Source organism: Bombyx mori, chromosome 11, assembly GCF_030269925.1.
Source record: "Bombyx mori chromosome 11, ASM3026992v2".
NCBI lineage: Eukaryota > Metazoa > Arthropoda > Insecta > Lepidoptera > Bombycidae > Bombyx > Bombyx mori.
The window spans coordinates 942619-959951 of record NC_085117.1 but is presented as its reverse complement, the minus strand read 5'-3'; the positions used below and the strand labels follow the sequence as shown (position 1 = coordinate 959951).

The window sequence follows — 17333 nt, the reverse complement described above, 5'->3', positions numbered from 1 at the left end:
TCCGCTACTGACGTCATCACGTAAGACTATCGTCCGTAAACCGGCTTTACCGACAACCATAATTAGAACTCAGAGAGACAGACATCAACAAAGTAAATGCTACCACCCACCTTGAGACAACAGTTCTAAGGTCTCAGTTTAGTGTTACAACGGCTGCCCTTTGCCCATCAAACCGAAACGCATTGCTGCTTCACGGCAGAAATAGACAGGGTGGTGGTACCTACCCGCGCGGAATGACAAGAGGCCCAGTATCAGGTATCACCAGTAGATGAAATAAAATGAACGGTGTTTCAATGGTGCTCCCTGAGTGATGTGTCGTATCCTGGTCGGAGGCAGATACTTGGCTGTCAATAGCATTGTCAACCAGGTGTCCGCGTGATCTACCGTTGACGATACAAAATTAGTAAAACGATCATTTGGTAAACCTCTTTGCGTTATGGACATATAAAAATAATATATTCCACTGGTGGTAGGACCTCGTGTGAGTCCGCACGAGTAGGTACCACCAACCCGCCTATTTCTGCCGTGAAGCAGTATTGCGTTCCAGTTTGAAGGGCGGGGCAGCTGTTGTAATTAAACTAAGACCTTAGAACTTATATCTCAAGGTGGGTGGCGCATTTACGTTGTAGATGTCTATGGGCACCAGTAACCACTTAACACCAGGTGGGCTGTGAGCTCGTCCGCCCATCTATGCAATGAAAATAAAAAAATAAAAAAATATCATATTATAACCCTATGGTAAGAATGCTTAGGCAGTATAATGATTTGGCTAAATGTCACGGTGACCTTGATATCTTTGAACCTAGACTCAGGGGATTTGTCAGATGTGTAAAGGATATCCTATTTAACAATTGCTAGTTATCAATATTTATAATTTCAAATGTGTTTTCAATAGCCAAAGCTATGTACATTAATATGGATTTGCTAAGTGCACATACTATTTAGATTGCAGTCTAGGTATTACTTGTACGATTTGACGATTTAGCTAATATGTACTGTAATGATTGTAATATGTTCCGTGCATCAATCTATTAAAAAAAAATTGTCTATCTATGAAGCCAGTCCGAATATTCCTTTAACTGAGATTTGAATTTAATATGCTTATTAGAGTAGCAACATGTAACTTGCTTCGTTGGAGTGTTTTGACTGTGTGTCATATTTGAGTATGTGATTTGTTTTTGTTTATCCTTTAAAATAAAAAGTAGGAAAGACGATCGAAAAAATATATATTTGTGTATGTCATACATAATAAATTTATAAATTTTGTTGTTTTTTATTTATTCAGCTAGTTAATTTATTTCATACTAGCGGCACGCTCCGGTTTCGCTCGGGTCCTTAACAAAAAATTTTGGTAATTTTTTTACACCTTGGGTTACATTATTGGAGTTTTAGTAAGAATCCCTAATTTTTGTTAAAAAATAATACAGTCTATGTCACTCGGGGATAGCGTAGCTTCCAAACAGTGAATGAATTTTTCAAATTGGTTCAGTAGTTTCGGAGCCTATTCATTACAAATAAACAAATCTTTCCTCTTTATAATATTACTAGCGACCCGCCCTCGCTTCGCTTCGGAAACATTAAAACACACATGAAACCAAAAAAAAAAAATTAAAAAAAGTAGCCTATGTTCATCAGGGACAATGTCGGCTTCTAATGGAAAAAGAATTTTTCAAATCGGTCCAGTAGTTTCGGAGCCTATTCGAAACAAACAAACAAACAAATCTTTCCTCTTTATAATATTAGTATAGATATAGATTATAGATATAGAAAACAGTTACACTTATTGAATTATTTTCGTTCCCAAACAAATTTTGATAACGGTTTTCTTTCTAGGTCCTACATACCTACATACCTACACTGCTTTGAAGATTGTTAGTGAAATTCAAGAATTTTAATTTAAATAATAGAAATGCCTGCAATTATTTTTTATTTTAAGTTAACATCCAATTCTTATCATAAAAGAAACCTCCACTTGACAGATCACTAATTTCAGAACGTTTCAGTGACATTATCTCAAATAGTGACATTTCAAAAATAAACAAGCGTCAGCCTGTGGTCGCTGTAATTTGTCATGTAAACAATAAATTGATAAAACAAAATTATTAATAAATACGGTACGCTGTTATAAAGATACAGTAAAATGACCTAAAAATGGTATAAGCAGCCTAAAACTAGGCTAAAGTTATTTAAAAAATTCAATAATATTAAAACATGGATTAACCTCGCATTAACAATGAGATTTAAATTTTTTTTATTCAATTTTTTACTCGTTAATACAACAATTATTGGAGATTACGTAGTTTTCAATTCAAAATATTCTGATAGCCAATTATTCCGAGCAATAGCGGACAGCATAGTGCATGCATCAATAGGATTTCTGTCATCATTGATTTATTTTACATATAACCACAATACGAGCGTTCCTATTCACATAAACGTTTTCATTTGCACTTTTGTATCTTCATTTATCGACGTCGACCATTTTATTGCCGCCAAATCAATTTACTTAAAGGTATGTTTGTGTTTCAATTTTTTTTTTTTTCTATAATAATTACGATCTTCTATTAAGCTATCCGATTTACGCGCCATGGTTAAATCTAGTAGGATAGCTACTTGGGCCCTTCATGCGGCCAATGATCGGAGGCGCTGGCGGGACATCACAAGGAGTAACATCATGTCGAATTATAATGGTCATGACCCTCAGCAGTAAGGAAACGACGCGAGGAGGAGGAGCTACTTGGGGACCTTGTTTTACATCATGCACCTAGCAACTTCGGTCTAATGTATACTCATCCGGTTCTAGGTTGATTCCCTGTCAGTATTTTATGACTATGACTCTAGATAAAACTATCTAAAATGACTCTTAAAAAATCTACCAAAATTTTAAGCGAAGCATAAGTAATTGTCTGCTGTAGAAAATATTTACAATACTAGCCAACTTCAACTTTAATATTTTAGTTTTAATCATTATTCCTTATTGTTACTTAAGCAACATAAATAATATGTATTGAATAATTCCAGGATGCTCTGAACTTGAACCGCCGAGGTACCTTGCACTGTACCACCCTGTGGATACTGATTACACTACCCATGCTTCTGTACAGCATCATAATGAGACATCTGAATATCTACACGACAACATTAATGTTAATACTGGCATACTCATCACATCACATTCGAGACGGCAGCAGACGAGGCCTATGGATGTATCCGTTAGGTCACACGGAACCTTTGAACAAAACGGTATATTTATTTTTAACCATCACTATACCTAATCTATTAGGTTATGTTACTAATTGTTACAGTATTAATTTAATGAGAAACAGCGGTGGGGTTATACATTTGTGATCTAGTGTTTGTCTGTTCGGTATATTGAGAATTAATAAAAAAAAGGAAGGTTGCTAATTTTATATCACGCGATTTTAGTTCCTCGTATAACATTGGTATTCCCCCGTGTAACACAAGGATTTCATATCGACGCTTGAAAGGCAAACGTGACTAAGCGACAATGCGTGAACTTTACAGTAGACTAATTACCTGAAAACTAAATTTATTTTAACGAATCTAGCTGTAGTAGAATCTAGCTAGTAGCTGTAGGATTGAAATGATTTTAATAGACCTAGAAATAAATTTTTTTTGCGCATCGAATATGGTTATTGCCTATTATTTATGTACAAATCAGTTATTGTCACTTAGTCACGTTTACCTTTCAAGCGTCGATATGCTACACATATATTGCTGTAGTACTCTGAAGTTTATTATTTGTACAGTTCATAATTAATTTCACATACTTTTACAAATTGTGTTTTTATAAAACTAAATTAAATTAAATGTATTAAATTTGTATTATATTTGTACATAACACATTATAAGTGGTCATGCAAGTAAATTATGCGAGAATAATCTTACCGACACTGTTCGTATAATACATAACCAATCTACCTTGTTATACTATATTATATTACTGTATTATTGTTATATTCTATTGAGATTATAGACATAAATCATTTAAACCAGTTGTTGATAAATCTTTACTATAAAAATTATTTAAAAAAAATATTGACTAAAAATATTGGACTGGATCTGAATCGTATAAAGCTATATATTCCTAAGTTTATGACACTGATATCTGTATAAACAAAAATTAATGTCTGTATTTTCTTTGTTATATGTATACCCTTGCGAGGAAACAGTTTTTCTCACTTCAGAGTAGGTTTCTGGTGTAGTGAGATCAACTGGGGAGACGCATGTGTTTTGTTTAAAAAATTACATATTCTTCAAGCTTAAGTTAAACGGCCATCTGGTGTAGTGGTAAGTGACATGGTCACTACAAAGGGGGGTCGCGGGTTCGAATCCCGCCAAGGGAAGATATTTGTATGATAAATATAAATGTCTTTTCCAGGGTTATGGATGTATATTAAATATATGTATGTGTATAATAAAAATCTTATATTTATTTCCGTTATCTGGTACGTGTAACACAAGTTCTTTACGAACTTATCATGGGGCCAGTTAACGTGGCGTGATTGTTAGTAAATATTTATTTATTTATTTAATTCCAAATATCTGTAATGAGTGTTCACAAGTTGAATGTTTTTTTTTATTATTTATTTTTTACTTTTTATTGAATCATGTTTAAATATGTGAAAACACCAGTTTTAAGAAATAATTTATTATACAATTAACATGAACAGATTACAGGTGATGGCATTTATTACCTTAACATACCACTCTTGGGATGTAATTTTTCATGTTGCCGCACCAAATAAAACAATTGAAACTTATACATTTACTAATGGTAGGGCAATTTGTGTGTTCGCAAGGGCTGGTTCTCAGAACCATGAGTAACTCTGCCGTTGTTATGGGTCCTGGTTTAAAGGATGAGGCAGCTATTGTAGTATGAAACTGAAACTTAGAAATCATATCTCAAGGTGGATGGTGGCATTTACTTTGTTGATGTCTATGGACTCCTGTAAACACTTACAAATGGACCGCGAGGTCGTCCATCCATCTAAGCAATGAAAAAAAAAAAATACAAAATGTGTGCAATTCACACGTGGTAGAAGTGAAAACTTATAAAACTAAAATACAATTATCCTAAACGTCTTAAGTATATGTAAAATTTTGTCATTAGTAAATAATTGTAAGGTAGCGCCCTCTGTGAATTGATATTTTAATTTCACGTATAATCCTAAATTAAAATTCACTACAAGAGCTTTCATACACACGTTAGTATTAAAAAATCTCACAGATGGCGCTGTATTAAATAGTATGTATATTTCTGTCTCATTCTTTGCTGGCTTCATCCTACACATTTTTGTATTTGTGTCTCTTACCTGTCGTTTTTTTCCGTTGCATCCGGTTTGAAATCACAACGATTCTAAAGAAGTTTTCACTTCAATTGAAGTATTCGAAACATGGCCATTAACATAGTTGAAGTTGATAAAAAAATACTATGCAATACCACGGCAGTCCCCGAGTGCCACACGTGTTATTTTTTTTTTTTTTTCAACACATCTATAATTTAAATTTTTTTTTGTTCAACGTTTTGTACACGTACCTTGTATCCAAAGAAATGTGACAGATTTTTTTTTAATTGACATTGCTAAGTTTTTTTTTTGGGGCGGGTTATGAAATAAAGGTGCCTTAAATGTTAAATATTGTTTTATTTATTACGTACATATTCTGTCGCTCAAGTTGAGCGCATTGAGCGAAACTGACCAAAGCTTATGTGGCGGATGATGTTAAAATTAAGATTTTCAAGATAATATTTTCTACCGTTAGCAAATCCGACTTTTTAGGGCTGAATGTTTGTTAACCCTTTGACTGGCGTGTAGGTCAACGGTGTCCTACGTGGCGCACTGAATCATGTCGATTTCTGTTACTAAAGCCCCGGAATATCTAGTAGACTCTGGGATAAAGGAATCCGAACTATACTGAGAATGAATCTATTTCAAAGAGACCTATTTTTTTTATTGCTTTGATGGGTGGACGACCTCACAGCCCACCTGGACTTAAGTGGTTACTGGAGTACATAGACATCTACAACGTAAATGCCGCCACCCACATTGAGGTATAAGTTCTAAGGTCTCAGTATAGTTACAACGGCTGCCCCATCCTTCAAACCGAAACGCATTAGTGCTTCACGGCAGAAATAGGCGGAGTGGTGGTACCTACCCGTGCGGCCTTACAAGAGGTCCTACCACCAATAAAATCGACATAATCACTTGAGTGCACACTTAGAGATATACATGCCTGTCAACGGGTTAAAATTTCGTGCACAAAATACTAATCTGATTTTAATGAAGTTTCACCCAAAGATACTTCACATACAAAACCCAAAAGAAATTTGCAGAAAGCTGGATAAATATTTTTATTCTCCCGGCCACACTACGCTCTCGATCCAGTCTATGAAGCTGGCAACCCTCGTGTAGATCGCCGGGTAACCGCTCTCGGCGCATCGACGTCCGAACGACGTCACTCCAACAACGTGGAAGATACACTGGTTATCCTTCGAAGCCACTTGAAGGGGAGATCCAGAGTCGCCCTACAAAAAATAATAATTTTGAAGTGATAGCCTCCGTAAATGATATAATACTGCTATGCCGGTAAGAGCAACGCCATCTGTCACCGAAAGGCGGAACCGAATATCAAAACCCTAGAACGATCGGGAAGTATAACACCATCTATTGTCAGATAGCGTAAACACATATCGAAACTACTCGACTCGTCAGGAATGTTCTCGATAATTCTAGGGATGTCATATCGACTGTAAAAGCGTTGTAGAGATGGCACGCACGCAGTCAGTAATCGGAACTACTCGAAGCGAAACAGCGAACGGATTACATGAGTGTGGTTGTGTGGTTACCGGAATGCCGCCACCCACTTTGAGATATGATATGAGATATATTACCTGACATGTATCCTTGCCTCCCCTCAGCTCGCCAGCGCACATCTGCGTCGCCGCGAACCCTTGCCACCTCCTGTTTCTAATCGCTTCCAGTATACCATCACAGTATTCATTCTGTAGTAGCGATAATGACACCTTCTGCAGCTCCTTGGCGGTTTCTCTCGTCTCTGAAAACCCAAAAGACTTGCAAGACTGGTGGTAGGACGTCTTGTGAGTCCGCGCAGGTAGGCACCATCACCTATTTCTGCCGTGAAGCAGTAATGCGTTTCGGTTTGAAGGTTGAGGCAGCCGTTGTAACTATACTTGAAACCTTAGAACTTATATCTCTAGGTGGGTGGCGCATTTACGTTGTAATGCGTCTATAGGCTCCAGTAACCACTTAACATCGGGTGGGCTGTGAGCTTGTACACCCATCTAAGCAATAAAAAAAACGTCAATGTCTCTCTGCATAGTGCTTTGAAACAAGGCTTGTGGCTAAAGGATCGCAGAGACAAAAGCATAATTGCTTATGTGGTTAAATAGACACTTAAGCAAACTATATTTTTTTTAAATTTATGGTTTAGATGAGTGGACGAGCTCACAGCCTACCTAGTGTTAAGTGCTTACTGGAGTTCATAGACATCTACAACGTAAATGCCGCCACCTATCTTGAGATGTAAGTTCTAAGGTCTCAGTATAGTTACAACGGCTTTCCCGCCCTTCAAACCGAAACGCATTACTGCTTTACGGCAAAAACAGGCAGGGTGGTGGTACATATCCGTGCGGAAACACAAGACGTCCTACCACCAGTATATTAAAACAACTTAAATGTTTGGCTTAGCGTTCTAGATTCCTTACTGGTTTCACTGAGCGATTGGAGTTACCTGTGTTAGTGACTCCCCAGCCCGTGGCCAGAGCCTTGTCGTGGTCTCCGAAGTCCTGCCGCGTCCACAGGCAAGCTGGTCGTATGGCTGCCGAGAACTCCACGTCAGTAGCGAGCTCCAGGAGTGCTATGTCGTTGTAGACCATCGGTGGAGCGTATTCCGGGTGCTTGTTGATCTTCCGTATCGGTACCTAATAGACAGAAATAAAACTTATCAGCCACTCATAGACATCGAATCAATCTGCGTTTGAGTGCTTCGCGATAGAAATAAACAGGATCGTGGTTCCTACTAGTTTTTTTCTTTTTATGATTGAAGGATAACTGGTGGTTCTGAGGCCTTTCCAGTCAACAGAACAGGTGGGCGAGCAAAGGCTCAGCTAAGAGAGATGGGATACCCTAACAGCTGCCCGAGTGCCTCCGAAGGAGACCAAACAACTCAAGAGCAACTGCTTCGCGGATGAATCTACTACCGGATCGGAATCGCGATCCGCTGAGAAGATCCGGCGAGAAACTCAGCGGGCTGATGCATGGGTGAGTTACACGTCGAACTCTTTGCCAAGTTCGACGAGTACGGTTACCGGGATCCCTAAGCCTGCTCCTAGTGCTAGAGCTGAAGGCATCCTATGCAAGGGTTATAGGGTTATTGGATCTGATGGATCCGTAAGGACGCGGTTTCGTATTAATGTGGACTCACAATACGGTTCTTTTTAGTTTTTTGCGAATATCGAAGGATCTAGTAGCATCTAGAACGCTCGAGAAGTACAACGCCATCTATTGTCGGATAGCGGAAACACAATACTAGACTTTTGTGACTTCCACAAATAATTCAAGACCAAAATTAGCCAAATCGGTCCAGCCGTTCTCGAGTTTTAGCGAGACTAACGAACAGCAATTCATTTTTATATAATATATAGGTATAGATAGAATAGATGACTCACATCAATGGGGCTGGCTCCGTCGTCGACGGTGGGGTCTATATTTTGGTCCCCCAGCCTCACGATCACGGGTTCCGGGTCCTTGGCCTGGGGGTTGCTGGAGCAGTGTCCGGCCGTCAGCACGAATCGGGGACTGATGAGGCTGCCCCCGCAGGAGAAGGTGTAGGAGCCTTCGAAATTAGTCCAACCTATGGCGGCCTGAAAATATTAGGGTGCTATTGACTCACGGGTGCTCAGTTAAGGTCACGGCTGCTCAAGGAAGGTCACCTGTGCTCAAGAAAGGTCACGGGTGCTCGAGTAACTTCACAGGTGGTCAATCAAGGTCACAGGTGCTCAAGTAAGGTAACGGGTGCTCAAGTAAGGTAACAGGTGCTCAAGAAAGGTCGTGAGCACTTGCGGGGATGCGTCTTCTACGATCGACAAGTTTCACTATCTCACACAAAATATACCCGTCCCCTCAAACCCAAAATGCTCTCATAGAATTCTCAGATACAAATGTCTGATTACCACATCTTGCAGCATCAGTTGAGCCACCTTGTGTCTATTATCTTTTATTAATCTAGAAACATCTAAGAGCGAAAGGCAATAAATGATTTTATTATCGTCTTCACCATATGCGGGAATTCCCCGTTATTAGCGTTCTCTCCGCCGACAATCAGTTTGATTCCGGTGTAATCGCATTTCGCCGCCGATATGGACAGGATATCCGGGTCGGGCAGAAGCGGAAGGTAGTCCACCTTCTCGACCACGCCACGGCTGTACTCCTCGCACTCTGAAAGCCATTAAAACTAGAAACGTCACCAAGTAGCGCATAGTACCATGGTCTATCGGATCCTCCCGATCGTCGCTGCTTTAACAAGGGTCCCCACGGTCCTGGAGTAAGAGCGGCAGGCCACCAGTAACGTCAGGATGTAGATACGAGAACACTGCCACTCTTGTCCTTTAACCTTGTCGCGGCGAGGCGCTCAGCGAGTCTTTTAACGTTCTCGATAGCGTAAAAGTTAACTCGGATTTGTATGCAGTTTCAACGTTAGCCTACGTTTGCCGCTAGAGGCGCTGTTCCAGTCCAGTATAACCCCTCGAGGCTACTTTTGAAGTGAAACTACTTTAGGCGCGTTGAGAGTAAAATTGAACTCGCCACAGATTCGTTACGGCTAGAGAGAAAAGATACAGCTTAGGACGAACGAGAGTGAGAGAATAGGCAGTGCGTCTCGCGAATCACGCGACCGCGGAGAGAGGGAAAAAGCGAACTAGGTCATTTCTCTTATACACAGCATTCCCCATTACAAGATAAATTTGATTTAAGAATGAAAAATGAAAAAAACCACAATACTCACACACCGCAAAAAACCACTTCTTTCACCGGCATCAATTCTTACGTGCACCATTTTGTTTTTATTAGCTAAGCTGGTAAACTATGGCTAAACTATTACTGGTGGTAGGACCTCTTGTGAGTCCGCGCGGGTAGGTACCACCACCACCTATTTCTGCCGTGAAGCAATAATGCGTTTCGGTTTGAAGGGTAGGGTAGCCGTTGAAACTATACTTAAGACCTTAGAACTTATATCTTAATGTGGGTGGCGCATTTACGTTGTAAATGTCTATGGGCTCCAGTAACCACTTAACACCAGGACCGGTTGTGAGCTACACCTAAGCATCTAAGCAATAAATAAATAAAATAGTTATGCTAGCGTCAATCTTTTACATCATTCTAACAAAACTTACTTCTTTCACTGGTCCTTTTTGTATTGCCCGTCGTATCCCAAACATTAGGAGCACTGAAACACAGAGAATCGATTAATTATCCTGACTGCTTTGTGTAAAGTTAATTTGCAATTGATTTCTTCATAGGTGGACGCTATGTAATGAAAACTGTCTGAAGGCTGTGGGTATTAGAGTTGATAGTATATAGGTGGAAACTCCTTATGAAAAGAAAACATATACATAAAAAGCAGTGACAAGAGGTGTCATAAGAATAAGTAAAAAAAATGTCTGTCACTTCGTGAAGTAAAAAAAAATACATGTGTGCAATTCACACGTGGTAGAAGTGAAACCTTCCAAAATTAAAATACAATTATCCTAAACGTCTTAAGTATATGTAAAATTTTGTCATTAGTAAATAATTGTAAGGTAGCGCCCTCTGTGAATTGATATTTTAATATCACGTATAATCCTAAATTAAAATTCACTACAAGAGCTTTCATACACACGTTAGTATTAAAAAATCTCACAGATGGCGCTGTATTAAATAGTATGTATATTTCTGTCTCATTCTTTGCTGGCTTCATCCTACACATTTTTGTATTTGTGTCTCTAACCTGTCGTTTTTTCCGTTGCATCCGGTTTGAAATCACAACGATTCTAAAGAAGTTTTCACTTCAAAAAAATAAGAAAACTGTGATTTCGATAATAAATTCTAAAACATCGACGTAACTAATACTAATATATAAAAGTGTGTTAGTATATTATTTCGTAAGTGCCTGCACTCTGCGATTTAAACAACCACGCTCTGCTACGAAGAACTTTAAATTATATCAGTGGGTACCTGATTGCTTTGTATAAAGTTAATTTGCAATTGATTTCTTCATAGGCGGACGCTATGTAAAACTGTCTTTAAGGGTCCGGCTGTGGGTAGCAAGCTATAGCTCTACCAGCTTTTGTCCGCGACTTCGTCCGCGTGGAATAATAACTTTGGCTTAACGCTAAATTTTACCCGCCTCTTTATTTACGTAGAAAGTGAAACGATTTATGAATTTTGAATGATCTTTTAAAGGGGAACAATTCTCTCATACATTACCTTAGTGAAATTTTAACCGTTTCCGCAGCGCACGCAGCGGAAGCTCTCAAAAGGGATTAAAACCCCGATTTTGAAACATTCTTTATTGGTGCTCCGCCTGTATTAGTCTTAGCGTGATGTTATATAACCTATAGCCTTCCTCGATAAATGGGCTATCTAACACTGAAAGAATCTTTCAAATCGGACCAGTAGTTCCTGAGATTAGCGCGTTCAAACAAACAAACTCTTCAGCTTTATAATATTAGTATAGATAACTTTCGGCGCCATCTTTGACATAACGCCACTCGTTACGGCGACTTCGATTAGTGTGCTTATTGTGCGAGCTTTTTAACGTTCTCGATATCGAAAAAGTTAACTCGAATTTGTAATTGAGTTGGAACAGCGCTCTTAACGGTAAATATAACGCAAACGTTCCAACTCCATACAAATTTGAGTTAACTTTTACATTAAGGAGAACGTTAAAAAACTTGTACTAGGCACACTGACGACGTGCATACGAAATTTAATGGCGGTCGACTCAGTAGTCATGACCTCAACATCGACGCAAGCAAACTAACTTTCACAGATAAACTAGACACATAAATTAATAATAGATAAGCAATTCAAGCACTCAACAAAAATGTTTAAGAGCGTCGGCCACTAGATGGCTTCACTTCGATTAGTTTCTCATAGCTCCTGCAGATGATAGTAACAAATTATCTATACTGTATTTTATTTTTAATGAAGGCTTTTGTAAATTTTTAGAAACCACTAATTGATAAAATTCAATCAATTTGTCTATAACAAATAAAAACTTGTATGATTTATTATTATTTTTATTTTCTGTGTTTAGTTGCACAGTAATTAATTATCTTCACTTTAACAATATATATGTTTAGGGGCATCCGCCACAAGATGTCGATAGTTTCCATACAAAAGAATAATATTTGCCTTAAAGTATCGCAGTTCAAGGGCCCTGCTCACTTTCTCCATTTCAATGCAATAATACGACTTGAGTTAATAGATTGCGAATCGCGCCCTCTATTGTCGGATAGGAATACTAAAAGCACGACCGAAAAACTCGCATTAAGCAAACTGATCGATCTCTTTTCGACATACCCTTCTCACACAAAGAGACTGTGCTTCTATCTCTATCATCCATGTCCTATACCTTTATATATACCTTTCTAATCTCGAAGGCGGCGTTTGAAGTATACTGCTTCCATCACGACAGCAAACTAGAGCTATTCCGAAGGTAGTATAGGCGCAAAACGTTGGTCTAATGCCGTTCTGACTGAAAAAAACAACATTAGGTTTTATCTGTGGATATAATGGCGACTTTTCGACGGAAAGGCACTGGTGTTAGGATCTCTTGTGAGTCTGCACGGGTAGGCAGAAAGAAGAATGGTGGTGATGAAGAAGTTTCACTTCTATCACGCGCACCATTTTTTTCATCTCACCTCATCTTGTTTCATTTAATTTCATTACAATGTATAGGTTTTTAGATTCAAATTCAATATTATAAACATCAAACTAAATTTGCTAAAAACCGAATTCAATTGAAAATCAAACTTAACAAAACTAAAAACTAAAGAAATTGTGTTTTAATTGATCAAACCGGTAAACGAGCTAACGGCCCTCCTAATGTTAAGTGGCAGTATGATCAAGTGGCATTTATCATATTTAAGCTTACACCCTTAATCATATTACGGAAACTTCATTGATGAAATAAAAATAAATAAATATTTGAGATTCTGTAGTGACTACAATTTAAAGTTTAACACATAAATATTAATTTGGCTAGAAATTAAATAATAACTTACACAAAATCCTCTTTAGCTGATCGACATGTATCCGCCGGTGTGCATTTCCCGGCTGAGTTTGTGTAGGCCTCCGTGCAGACGTCGCCCTCTAGAGTCGAGTAGAAGAACTATTCTAATTATTTTATTTCAATCAAAATTTCAATTTCAACATTAGTACTGAACATAAAATACCAAGACTCATGCATATCATACCGAAAATAATTTTCATGCTCTTGGATTATAGATTACAAATTATGAATTCACGTCAATATACTGCTTCAAAATGAATTTCAAAACTGAAAAGTGAAAATTGAGAACAGCGCCATCTAGCTGTAGCTTTCTGTATTTTTCCTCACGAATAATTAAAAAAACGTAAATCAAACTTCACCTACCGTTTATTTGACATCCTGTTTCTCTTATTAAATAAACAAGGAAAAGTAATTGGAATCCGTAAGGCAACATTTTGTTTTTGCGTTAAAAATTCTTAGAACATAAATTTAATTGCGCACAAACAGTTTGTCCTTGTCACGCTTAGCGAAACTCGCCTACAAGCGACAGTGATAGACTGAGTTTTGAGGCCACGTTTTTTCTTTTCTTCTTTTATTACTTATCTGAAAAACAAAACAGGTTTTAGGTTATGTTTACGTAATTCGGAAATTAAGTGACTATTTTTGCCTTAAGCGAACAGAGTTTCGGCGAACAAAACTCAAAAACAAAAGATGTATCGAGAGAAAAATATTTGTTGTCCCTTTAACTTCGATGTAGGTCACCGGTGCATTACGCGGCGCACTGAATTATATAGATTTCTGTTACTAAGGCGCCAGAATCGGAAAGACGAATCTGAACGATACTGAGAATGAATCTATTTCTAAAAGTCTTAAAAGACTAAAACACACATTAACGAACAAAAGAAGGTAATATTAGGCAATCCAAGCGCCTTAGTAAATCGGAAATCGACGTATTTCAGTGCGTCGCGTCGTGTTGATCACTGGTGACCAGTCAAAGGTTTTTTTTTTATTGCTTAGATGGGTGGACGACCTCACAGCCCACCCGGTGTTAAGTCGTTACTGGAGCCCATAGACATACATCTACGATGTAAATGCGCCTCCCACCTTGAGATATAAGTTCTAAGGTCTTAGTATAGTTACAACCGCTGCCCTTCAAACCGAAACGCATTACTGCCTCACGGCAGAAATAGGCGGGGCGGTGGTACCCACCCGCGCGGACTCACAAGAGGTCCTACCACCAGTAAAATTGAACTGTCAAAATCATTATAAATTTCACAGTACTACAGAAATATAACGTGTAAAATCCCCGCGTTATATGGGTGAATGCCCGTGTTATAAGACGCACTGAAATCGCGTAATAAGAGATTCTAAGAGTAATAAGACAGAATAAGAAATCGCAAATTATAATTTTGCTGGTTTGATTTTTATTCAACGATTCCAACGATTTTGTTTCCACAAATATTTCACGAACGTAAAAATGATGGCGTTCTGTCTACCTGTCTACGAAATTGGCGTGAAAGCTAGATTGTTTTTTTGCCCATGTAGGCAGACGTGCATACAGCCTGGCGAGATGCTACCGTCGCCCGTGGATCGCTACAGTTAAGTACTCTCAACTCCACAAGCTCCGCTTGAAGAAGTTGTTTACATTCTAATTATCAATTTCTGCCGTGAAGCAGTAATGCGTTTCGGTTTGAAGGGCAGGGCATTTGCGTTGTAGATGTCTATGGACTCCGGTGACCACTTAACACCAGGTGGGCCGTGAGCTCGTCAAGCCATCTAAACAATAATTAAAAAACACGTGTGGCACTCGGGGACTGTCGCGGTAAAGCTATTGCATAGCATTTTTTATCAACTTATGCAATTATAATTAGACAATAATAATTCAATATCAAAACAATAATAAAATAAGACCACGCTATATTTATAAACATTAACAAAAGCAAAACATTAACTGTCCCCTTCACACTCATAAGCTAGACCGCGCGAGAGAGAGATGGGCAGACTTTTCATGATGCGCATGCAGTGCGACGTCACGCTGCACGCTTATTCACAAACACTACACAGAAACGAATATTAAAAGAACTCTTAAATTCGAGAACGCTCGACAAGTACAACGCCATCTGTTGCCAAATAGCGGAAGCACATATCGAAACTACTCGACTTGTCAGGAATGTTCTCGATAATTCTAGGGATGTTGTATGGACTATAAAAGCGGCTTAGCATTTCTACATTCAAATTTTCTTTTTTCCTTACCCATTCATCAGTAGCTTGAGGAGCTTTTGGAATTACTCTATGACTGGTAGGTGAGCTCACGGGCTCAACCTAAGGGAATTTGCTAACACTGGCCCTAGCAAGAGCCGTGCTTCGCAGAATCTACCACCGGATCGGAAACGCGACCCACTGAGAAGATCCGACGAGAAACTCAAAGGCGGTGGTTGTGCTTAAGTTATCTTATAACTTACTAACTTATAGCTTAGTTACTTTATCATACATTAGTGAGGTAGCAGTTTACCCAGCCATTACGAAGTAAAGCAATATAACATTTAACTCGTGAAAAAATATAGTCGCATTAAATATTTTACTGTCACTAATAAAGATTAAAACAAAATTGATTTAGATTTATCTCTCAAACTCAAAAGTAAATAAAGTATTTAATAACAAATAAATCTACATATTAATATGTGAAGCAAAAACTTTGTATCCCTTTTTACGAACATTGCGCGGACGGAGGAGTATGAAATTTTCCACACTTATAGAGAAAATAGAGAAGAAGTGCAGAGTGTTAATATTTTTTAAAATTATGCCTAAAAAATACATTAAATCAATAAAGAAAACATTACACACACTACATACCGTGTATTTGACGCACACACGCATGCATACTATTTATTGTCAAACTTTTGTTCTTGACGTCTGTTGTCAAATTGAGAATAAATTAAATATTGTTTGTCTTTATTAATATTTTTCTATAGTGTAGTCTTGGCGAAATTTGTGATCATAATAGTGTACAAACTTACAATTTCAATTAATTATAGTCGAATTTCGACTACTGCGGGACCTCTAGTATCTATAAAGTTACTCTGACATACACAATAATAAAATAATAAAAAACACATAGCTAAAGCTGTGAAATGTCAGAGATATTTCTCCTGACAAAAGAGTGGACAAAAGACAAAACAGGTGACAAAATTCAAACATGCCAGAAAATGTTACCGGTGAATTTCAAGGTGACGACTATTTGCCCTCTGATGTCCATAGACTCTTGTGAGCAATTAATTAGAACAGGTTCTAAATTATTAATTATGATTCCGAGACGCAATCGGTAATTCCGGTTCTGCTTATCTAAATAGTCAAATTTTATTCATAATTTACCTGAAAATATTAGACACATCTTAATACGCTTCAGCCATGTCAATAACACTGTCGATACTACGTTGAAAGAGAGCTAACTTCACGACCTGATATTGACGCATCGGTTTTCGCACTGCGTATTTTTAGCAGACATTAAAATCAACTTTTTTAATTCTCTTAAGACAATGTTGTACCAATAACAATTAAGTATGATATCGATTATTTTTGTATTTCATTTTCAAATTGTTAAAATGGGTGGACGAGCTCACGGCTCACCTGGTTTTAAGCGCTTATCAAAACCTATAAACATCAGCGTCGTAAAAACCACCATCCATCTTGAAATACAAAGCTTATTCCTTAAATAAATAATTATTCGGGTATACATTTTTATTATGATTTTTTTATTGATAAAAGTAAAATAAAACTACTTTACAAAGCTATCAACTTTATTTTATTTATAAAAACCATATAATAATAATCTACAAAGAAACAGCTATTTATACGAATAATAATAATAACCGTCATCACGTAGACTATACATTAGACACTGTATAGCCATCATACTATGACTATACATAAATAATAAAAATCTTACGTTACGGACGTTTTTTCCTGATTAGGGTACCCCCCCGCATCGTCCCCTAAGGAACTTCTTTCCAAAAACTTATTCCGATTTCTTCGACCTAATT

The 17333-nt window shown here is 37.8% G+C and overlaps 2 protein-coding genes across 4 annotated transcripts in view; both read right to left on the bottom strand.

Annotated features, from left to right (window-relative positions):
• LOC134199623 (uncharacterized) overlaps positions 1-17333 on the bottom strand; it is a 500100-nt gene that overhangs the window by 189244 nt on the left and 293523 nt on the right. The gene's annotated exons all lie outside the window — the stretch shown is intronic.
• Positions 5651-17055, bottom strand: LOC101744595 (serine protease snake). 2 transcript variants are annotated; one of them, XM_004922131.5, is made up of 10 exons: positions 16666-17055; positions 13678-13896; positions 13307-13394; positions 12667-12777; positions 10433-10485; positions 9319-9479; positions 8711-8905; positions 7774-7963; positions 6914-7077; positions 5651-6547 (listed from the first exon to the last, which is right to left on the bottom strand). In XM_004922131.5, exons 2-10 carry the CDS (start codon positions 13745-13747, stop codon positions 6374-6376), a joined length of 1206 nt encoding a protein of 401 aa, XP_004922188.1. In that variant the 5' UTR covers positions 13748-13896; positions 16666-17055; the 3' UTR covers positions 5651-6373. The 2 variants fall into 2 exon arrangements, with proteins under 2 accessions (XP_004922188.1, XP_062526893.1); XM_062670909.1 differs by lacking the exon at positions 16666-17055 and adding an exon at positions 16311-16456.